Consider the following 9,699-nt stretch of genomic DNA (forward strand, 5'->3'; position numbering starts at 1 on the left):
TTTTTATTCCACTGATTTAGTTTATACACATTTTCAACCAAACAAAACAACATTATATATTTTGGGATTTGGAAGACAGTAATATCAAATTTGTTAATCTGGTGCCAAAGAAAAAAACCTTAAAATAACACATTCATCTACGAATTTCCAAGGTACTTAGCTGAAATGCAATCCCATATTCCGGAACGAACCAATGAACACTGACTTGGTACGTGTTTTGAAGAAATGTTTGAAAAGGAAATGATGACATAATCTTATATCGCTATCAACAACAACAACAACAACAACAACAACAACAACAACAACAACAACAACACCAACACCACCACCAACACCAACAACAACAACAACAAAGAGAGGGAGAGAGAGAAAAACGACACAAGCAAATGCCGTCGGGAATTTGTATACCATTTTTGATTTAAAATAAATCTGTTCAGTAGTTTGGGAGATATGCCTTTCACAAACAGACTTGTCAGACACCAACACACATACCCCCCCCCCCCCCCAATCGTTAAATTATTCAGTCAAGCATTGACTGAATGTAAAATAAAATGAAGGCGTTATGCCTTTATTTATAAGATAATGTATGAAATTTGAATATATAGGGTATCTATATATATTACTACTGAATAAATTCATAAAATTGATAAGAAAACAAAATACAGATTGCAATAGCTTATTTCAATCAATACTGTTTATAAATACTGTTTGTTTTACGTCTTTGGGACACGCCAATTGGGAGAGTCATCTTTTTATATTTAGTCAAGTTTTGACTAAATATTTTAACATCGAAGGGGAATCGAAACGAGGGTCGTGGTGTATGTGCGTGTGTGTGTGTGTGTGTGTGTGTCTGTGTGTGTGTGTGTAGAGCGATTCAGACTAAACTACTGGATCGATCTTTATGAAATTTGACATGAGAGTTCCTGGGTATGAAATCCCCGAACGTTTTTTTCATTTTTTTGATAAATGTCTTTGATGACGTCATATCCGTCTTTTCGTGAAAGTTGAGGCGGCACTGTCACGCCCTCATTTTTCAACCAAATTGGTTGAAATTTTGGTCAAGTAATCTTCGACGAAGCCCGGACTTCGGTATTGCATTTCAGCTTGGTGGCTTAAAAATTAATTAATGACTTTGGTCATTAACAAGAAGAGCAAACGCTCGATCGAGTCACTTTCGCAGTTCTGAATATTATATGAGGCATCAGATGGACAGGAAGAAATTGCTATTCACAACACAATGCATACCTGAAGAACATGCCTGTGACCTTGAAAAAGGTCAAAGGTCACCAAAGCAGACGTCAAAGTGTAGAGGTCACTGGGAGTCACGTTCACATAAAATTTGAGCCCGGTCACTTTTATAGTTTCCGAGAAAAGCCCAACGTTAAGTTGTGTGTTGCCGAACAGAAAAGGCTAGTTATCTCCCTTGTTTTTCTGATAACGTTCGTAAAAGGCTACAGATGTAAATACTTTGATGTAAAGAATAATCCTACAAAGTTTCAATCACATCCGATGAACTTTGTCAAAGATATAAAATGTCTAATTTTTCCTTTGACGCTGACCTGTGACCTTGAAAAAGGTCAAAGGTCAACGAAACCATCGTTAAAGTGTAGAGGTCATTGGAGGTCACGACTAAACAAAATATGAGCCCGATCGCTTTGATAGTTTCCGAGAAAAGTCCAACGTTAAGGTGGTGTCTACGGCCGGCCGGCCGGACAGACTAACACTGACCGATTACATAGAGTCACTTTTTCTCAAGTGACTCAAAAATCTGAAAATTGTAAAAAAAAAATAAAAATTTATAAAACGATCCAAATTTACGTTTATCTTATTCTCCATCATTTGCTGATTCCAAAAACATATAAATATGTTATATTCGGATTAAAAACAAGCTCTGAAAATTAAATATATAAAAATTATTATCAAAATTAAATTGTCCAAATCAATTTAAAAACACTTTCATCTTATTCCTTGTCGGTTCCTGATTCCAAAAACATATAGATATGATATGTTTGGATTAAAAACACGCTCAGAAAGTTAAAACAAAAAGAGGTAGGGCCTACAGAAAAGCGTGCTATCCTTCTTAGCGCAACTACTACCCCGCTCTTCTTGTCAATTTCATTGCCTTTGCCATGAGCGGTGGACTGACGATGCTACGAGTATACGGTCTTGCTGAAAAATGGCATTGCGTTCAGTTTCATTCTGTGAGTTCGACAGCTACTTGACTAAATATTGTATTTTCGCCTTACGCGACTTGTTTAGTTTGACCTCACATGATTAGACTCTACCCTTAACTGAAGTTGAAGCTACTTTTTGTCTGCTATTTTGCTGCAGTCAAAATTCAACTGGTAGAAACTGACAAACTACCTTACCTGCAGGAAATGTAGACCCTTGTCCAAACACGCAGACACAAAAGATGGACCAAATCAGATACATCACACACACTCGTCGGCTACACGTCCGCACAGAACCCATACTGGCCAGAGAATGGTGGCCCGATTCCGGCTTCGCTCTGCCGCACAGGCTCCTGGTTCTCTGCTTCTAACCAATACTGGATCGCGCGAGGATGCAGTTCTCACTATGTGTAGCCTACATACCCTGTTACTGGACCTCTGCGCGGCCAGAGTCAGAAGGTGTGAGTTAACCAGTGCTTGCGTTTTGACGATAACTATGAACGTTCCAGTTATACGGTGTATGTTGGTCTGAATGCATATGTTTGTGTGTGTGAAGCGATTCACATAAAACTACGTACATATGTCAATGAACATTCTTCCAGATGACATCCCCAGACAGCGTTTTCCTTTTGTTGATAAAGATGTTTGATATTGTCTAATCCGACTTTCAAAAAAAGTTGAGGCGGCACTGTGACGATCGCATTTTTCGATCAAATTCATTCAGATTTCGGTCAAACATTTTTTGACCAGGTCCGTACTATGGGAGTTGCATTAGAGAGTTTCTGTGTGTGTGTGTGTGTGTGTGTGTGTGTGTGTGTGTGTGTGTGTGTGTGTGTGTGTGTGTGTGTGTGTTTGTGTGTGTAATCGTGTGTCAGTGTAATTTGATAAAATGAAAAAAAGACAAAAAAGCTTATGCTTGTGTATACAGCCTGTTCCAAAAGAAACGCAACCAACCTGTTTGCAAAATCAAAGTGCAAAATTTATTTTGCAAATAATATTTCATGAAGTTACATACGTGACGACATAGGGACAACTCAAGTTTCAACTGAGCTGGCAATACAGTAGAAAATAGCAGTGACTTCTTCAGCTGGACTGACGGCAGAATGCCTCGTTTGTCTAAAAATCAGTGAAAGAGAGCGTGCTATTGGCATGCTTGCCGCTGGCCAAACGGCCCAAGCAGTCAGTCAGGTCATGAAAAGATTTGGAAATGTACCAAAAATGAAATATGTAACTTCATGAAATATTATTTGCAAAAGAAACGCTGGTGGAGGACACATCCGTTATTAAACGCAGAAAAGGGACATAAATTGTGCTTCAATTGTCATTGTTTTCCACTTTTATTGTTAAACCTGTTTTGTTCCACATGTTGTGATTTGAAAATGTACCAAAAATAAAATATGTAACTTCATGAAATATTATTTGCGAAATAAATTTTGCACTTTGATTTTGGAAACAGGTTGGTTGCGTTTCTTTTGGAACAGGCTGTATGTATGTGCGTTTGTCTTTTTGTCTGTCTGGGACTGGGTCTCTGTGTTTGCATGTCAATGTCTGCTTTTTTAATAGTCAGCGTTCACGCGTACGGGTGTGTGAGCGTCCGAATATTGTGGTGAACCAAAGGGTTGCTAGAATCTTAATAACAGGAAAGCCACACTGTACTATGACGCATCAACTCAGAATAAATGTTTTCCCCAGTACCAAACTTGAAAACAATTTTATCGATGTTTCGTGTCGTTCTGAATGTTTCATACTTCGCCCAGTAATCAAAAGATTAAACATGTCGACTCTCTAATCAAGGATAAGATCAATAGGAACAGAGGAGTGTTTACGTGATCTTTGTTGGAGGTAGAATTGATGTTTGATCGGAATAGAAATTGGCTCGCAAAAAGCTGCTTTGGATGGCTGTTTCTCAGCGTTTTCTCTCTTTGTAAAACTTTTGACAAGCCATGCAGTGTATGCATGCAGTGAAGTAATCTTTTATCGAAAAAAAAAATCATATTTCTCAAAGTCGCAGTGCTAAAAAAATGTCTTGGACTTTAGTGAATAGAAATTGTTATTTGCTTTTAAGTTTGGCGACAGTAGAAACTGCTATCTTCTTATTTTCTTTTCTTTTTTTCTTCTTCTTTTTTTTGGGGGGGGGGGGGGGGTTGTGGAAGTAGAGGTTACATGCCGAGTTTCAGTGATTATTAAAACTAATGGTCGAAGTTAGCGCATACCTGTCAAGTCTTACGTTTTTCGCGTAATTCTTACGGAATTTTGATGTTTTTCAAGTCTTACGGCGTAAGCCGAAGATCTTACGGTTTTTACAAAACAATTTGGTCAATTAAAAAAAGATCGCAAAGGTTTGTCCCAGAACAAAGTAACAGCTACAAAATCTCGCGGTAACTGATCCGGCGGAAGTACAAGGCAACGTGCAAGTGCACACCGTCAGCGCGATCTGACCGAGTACTGCGGTGCGACCACGCACGACCTCAAATTAAAGCAGTTACATGTACTATTGTTGTTGTTCTCCCGGGTATCTATATATATCTATATATATATATATACGACTAGTGTCTGTCTGTCTGTCTGTCTGTCTGTTCGCGATGCACGGCCAAAGTTCTCGGTGGATCTTTTTCAAATTTGGACACCGTATTCAGCGCTGTGCGCGCTGAACCGATTTTGTTTTGTTTTGATTTTTTGTTGTCGGGATCCACTACCAGTAACTATTATCTTCTCCAGTGTTTTCAGCCGCGATTATCTCCCTTCCTCCGTGTGGCGTCAATCCATATTCCCGTTACTACGTTACTATTTTTAGAAGGTCACTGCACGTTACTATTTTTAGAAGGTCTCCAGTGTTTTGCGCGTTTATCTCCTTTCCTTCGTGCGCCGGCGAAGCCGGCGTCCCACGCGCAGCCTGGTATTCGGCTCTACTTCTTCCCGGCGAAGCGGGTAATCATCTAGTCTTCAATGTATTTTCTCATGTTGTGAGAAGTTTTAAGCCATAAAAATGAAACTAAGGGAGTTGTGATGCATTTTCGAAGAGCTCGCGATCGAAAGCGAAAGGAGCTGGATTTCCGTGTCACGTCCAATCATGTCGGACTTGTTTTTAGAACACGCGCGACCTCAAAATAAAGCATTTACATGTCATATTTTTGTTGTTCTAGTATCTACACAGTATTTTCTCACGTTGTACCAAGTGTGAAGCCATATAAATAAAAAAAATAAGGGCGTTGTGATGCATTTTCGAAGAGGTAGAGAGCGAAAGTTGGCACCGGATGTTTGTCACAACCGATCACAATCATATACGACTTGTTTTTAGAACATGCGCGACCTCAAACTAAAGCATTAATATGTCATATTTTTGTTGATCTGGTATTTGTCCTTGATTGCTGAGACACACATCCGCACCGAATTTGCATACCAGCGCTCATTGGTTAAAAACAGGATATTCGATGATTACTTTCCCGTGGGTAGCTTCCCTTTTCTGCACAATATTTACATATGTTTTTAACCAATGAGCGCTGGTATGCAAATTCGGTGCGGATGCATGAGTTTGACGTCCGGTGGAAGTTGGCGGCTCGCAAACGAAGATTCGTCCAAATGATGGTTAAAAACAACCTGCAAGGGACGGAAGCTGAAAATTAAAGGTACATACAGTTCAAACAATCATTCAACTGTATTTATTTGACCTTACACAGACTGTAGGAAGAGGCAAACCGTCTTGAACAATATTTTTCCCCAGGAAGCGACTCCAAGAACACAGAAGACTCGAAGGTGAGTGACGTACCTTGTAGTCTTTCTGTGATAGTAGTAGTCCAGTGGACGATACCTTCCGCCTGTGGTCCAAGCAACTCAGTTCAGAAAATGTGGAAGGGGAACTACTCTTATCGCTAGACAGTACGAGAGTTACTTGCCTTGGAAGTTTGCTTGCACTCATAAGAGATCTAAAGCGAGTTTCTCTGCACTGATCGTTAGATTTGGATTTAGAAAACAACCAAACTCATGGATTTTATATGGAGATTAATGTGTTCAAGCCTGTAGTTGCTAGTTTAAATGCAGTATGTTTGTATTGTTTGGTCTAGAGATGTATATTTCGTACATTAGAGCGTTCGGAACTTTTCAATCGCTAAAGTAGTTCCCTCAAAGTCTAGCTCATCAACCTGTGAGCTATCGAGGATTCAGGCCCGTTATTGGGTAAGTGATTTTGGTTGTTGATTAAGTTGGGTGCGTATCGCTAGCGCTATGTGTCATTTGTGCCACGTGTCATTTGTCCTACGTGTCACTGTGCTACGTGCCGCACGCACATACACACACACACACACACACAGAGACAGACACACACACAACACACACAAACACACACTGATTGATTAGTGCTACAAATAATTTGTCTATGACTTGCTATCATTCGTTCATTATCACTACGTGTCGACAGCACTACATCTTTTAGCGCTACGTGTCATTATCACTACGTGTCGATACCACTAATTACTGACGACACTCTCTTTCTCATTTTTTCTCTCGCTCTCACTCCTTCTGGTTTGTGTGTGTGTATGTATGTCTCGGTTTCAGTGTGTGTGTTTGTGTGTGTTGTGTGTGTGTCTGTCTGTGTGTGTGTGTATGTGCGTGTGTGCGTGTCTCTCTCTATCTTTCTCTCTCTCTCTTGCTCACTCGCTGGTTCACTCACTCTGTCTCTCTGTCTCTATCTGTCTGTCTGTCTCTCTCTCTTTGTGGCCTTAATATAATAAACCATTCTGAGTTCTGAGTACTCTCTCTCTCTCTCTCTTAATCGCTCTTTCTCTGTACCTCTTTAAAAATCGCTCTCTCCTTGTCTCTCCTCTCCTTCTCTCTCCCTATCTGTCTTTCTGTCTTCTCTCGCTCTTTCTTTCTCGCTCGCTCTTTCCCCCTCCCCACTCTCTCCCTTTCCCCCTCTTTCCCCCTCTCTCTCTCTCTCGTATTATAGCGTATATGTTTTTCTGTGTGTGAGTTTGTGTGTACGATACCGTGTGTACGTATGCGTTTGTGCGTGTGTGTGTGTGTGTGTGTGCGTGTGCGTGTGTGTGTGTGAGAGAGAGAGAGAGAGAGAGAGAGAGAGAGAGAGAGAGAGAGAGAGAGAGAGAGAGAGAGAGAGAGTGCTCAGAATGGTTTTGGCCACAGACTCATATACAAACCACGCAGGATGGGGGAAGAACAAAATCAAAACAAAACAAACACACACCAACTACATCCATGAAATAAATACGTGGTTAAAAAAAGAGAGAGTGAGAGCGAGAGAGACACACACACACACACACAAACACACACACACAGACAGACAGCCATGCAGACAATATTATATACACACACTCACACGCACACACAAAGGGAAGTGTCTGCCGTTTGAACATGTAGTAGTGCTATCGACACGTAGCGCTATCGACACGCAGCGCTACAGTACATTGTTTTTTCAAAAATAGTGATATCGACACGTAGTTCTATTGAGACGTAGTGATAATGGCATGTGTGCATTGTGGCGATAGCACTACGTGCCGATAGCACTACTGCTTTTGGCAATTTGTGTCGATAGCACTACAGAAAATAGCGCAAACGATAGGCCTACGTAGCACAAATGACACGTAGCGCTAGCGGGACGCACCGATTGAGTTACCGAAAAATAACTAGCCCTACACGTTTACAGAGAGAAAGAAGCAGAGGGGGGGAATAACAAAAAATAACTAGCCCTACACGTTTACAGAGAGAAAGAGCAGAGGGGGGAATAATGTTGTTTCTGTCCTCTTCCATTTCGTAGTTCTCCGCGTCTTCTTTCTCTTTTCTTGCTCTTAATGCAAGATCTGCCACCCCGAAGAAAACTCCATGGACAAGCGTTCACCAACCGTCACTGGTGTGAATTCGTTGATGGCGACCTTAGTTTTCATCATTTAAGTTCAGCAACTGTCTGCGCAACAGCCGTTTATAAACTTTTTTTAGTCCTAATTTGGATAATATTCATACGTAAAACATACGCGAGGAGCAACATTTCCAGATGTTTTATAAACTTGAGGGCTTTCTCTTCAGATATACAGAGACTGAACCTTCCTTCCTGTGTAAACGATCATGTAAACCGCCACACATCTGTATGTTTATACATTAAGGTTTTTACATGTGATTAGGGCATCCTTCAACGTGGAAACACACACCAAACAAACAGCCAAGCTGCTTTTTCTTGACTGTTGGAATCCTTGCTAATTTTGCAACGTACACTTGACCTAATCTGCAAAAACGAACAATCAATCAATCAATATGAGGCTTATATCGCGCGTATTCCGTGGGTACAGCTCTAAGCGCAGGGATTTATTTTTTTATTTTTTATTTTATGCAATTTATATCGCGCACATATTCAAGGCGCAGGGATTTATTTATGCCGTGTGAGATGGATTTTTTTTTTACACAATACATCACGCATTCACATCGGCCAGCAGATCGCAGCCATTTCGGCGCATATCCTACTTTTCACGGCCTATTATTCCAAGTCACACGGCTATTTTGGTGGACATTTTTATCTATGCCTATACAATTTTTCCAGGAAAGACCCTTTTGTCAATCGTGGGATCTTTAACGTGCACACCCCAATGTAGTGTACACGACTCGAGGGACCTCGGTTTTTCGTCTCATCCGAAAGACGAGCACTTGAACCCACCACCTAGGTTAGGAAAAGGGGGAGAAAATTGCTGACGCCCTGACCCAGGGTCGAACTCGCAACCTCTCGCTTCCCAGCGCAAGTGCGTTACCACTCGGCCACCCAGACAATACAAACAATAGCAAAGAACTCCTACTCCTTACGGAACGCAGCCAGACTGTTGACTTGTACGATCTGCGCAAGTGTTATGATGATCCTTTTTCATGTATCAGTCTGGAAATAGCTGTGGCTTTTTAAAAGATTGTTTACATTTCCACAGGAAAGAATGTGTCTTTAACAACTGCCAACGTCGTCATACTTGTTTGTGAAACGTGAATTTCTCGGGCCGCACCTCTAATGTAATTTTCATGTTTTGAACTCCGTGTCGCATAGATTGTCCTCTCCTGCTCACGATTAATACCACTAAGTCATCGGTCAATAATTATGACGGATCCTGCCACTCGTGGGCAAATCATAGAAAGAAGGGTAGGGAGTGAGGGAGGGGGATAACTAGAGAAGAGAGCGAGGCTAAAGAGAAGGAGAACAGAGATGGGAGAGGGGGGAGAGAGGGGATGAGAGACAGAGGGAGAGAGAGAGCGAGTAGAGGGGGAAAAGAGAGGTGAGGACAGAGAGAGAGCAGAGAGAGGGGACAGAGAGAGAGAGAGAGAGAGAGAGAGAGAGAGAGAGAGAGAGAGAGAGAGAGAGGAGGAAGGAGAGAGTTATAGAAGGGAGTGACAGAGACAGATGTATGAGATAGAGAGGAGGAGGAGTAGGAGGAGGAGGAAAAAGAGAGAGAGAGAGAGAGAGAGAGATAGGGAGAGAGAGAGAGATGGGTGAGAGAGAGAGAGAGAGAGCGACTGAGAGAGAGAGAGAGAAAAAGAGAGATTGAGAGAG

General features: G+C 41.3%; 1 protein-coding gene across 1 annotated transcript in view; it reads right to left on the reverse strand.

Annotated features, from left to right (window-relative positions):
• LOC138982241 (mucin-5AC-like) overlaps nucleotides 1-2,717 on the reverse strand; it is a 36,815-nt gene extending 34,098 nt beyond the window's left edge. The window contains exon 1 of the mRNA XM_070355483.1: nucleotides 2,370-2,717. Coding sequence (XP_070211584.1) covers nucleotides 2,370-2,472 — 103 coding nt within the window. The 5' untranslated portion in view covers nucleotides 2,473-2,717. The remainder of the gene's footprint in view (nucleotides 1-2,369) is intronic.
• Nucleotides 2,718-9,699: the final 6,982 nt, after the last annotated feature.

This window comes from Littorina saxatilis, linkage group LG1, assembly GCF_037325665.1.
Source record: "Littorina saxatilis isolate snail1 linkage group LG1, US_GU_Lsax_2.0, whole genome shotgun sequence".
Taxonomy (NCBI): domain Eukaryota; kingdom Metazoa; phylum Mollusca; class Gastropoda; order Littorinimorpha; family Littorinidae; genus Littorina; species Littorina saxatilis.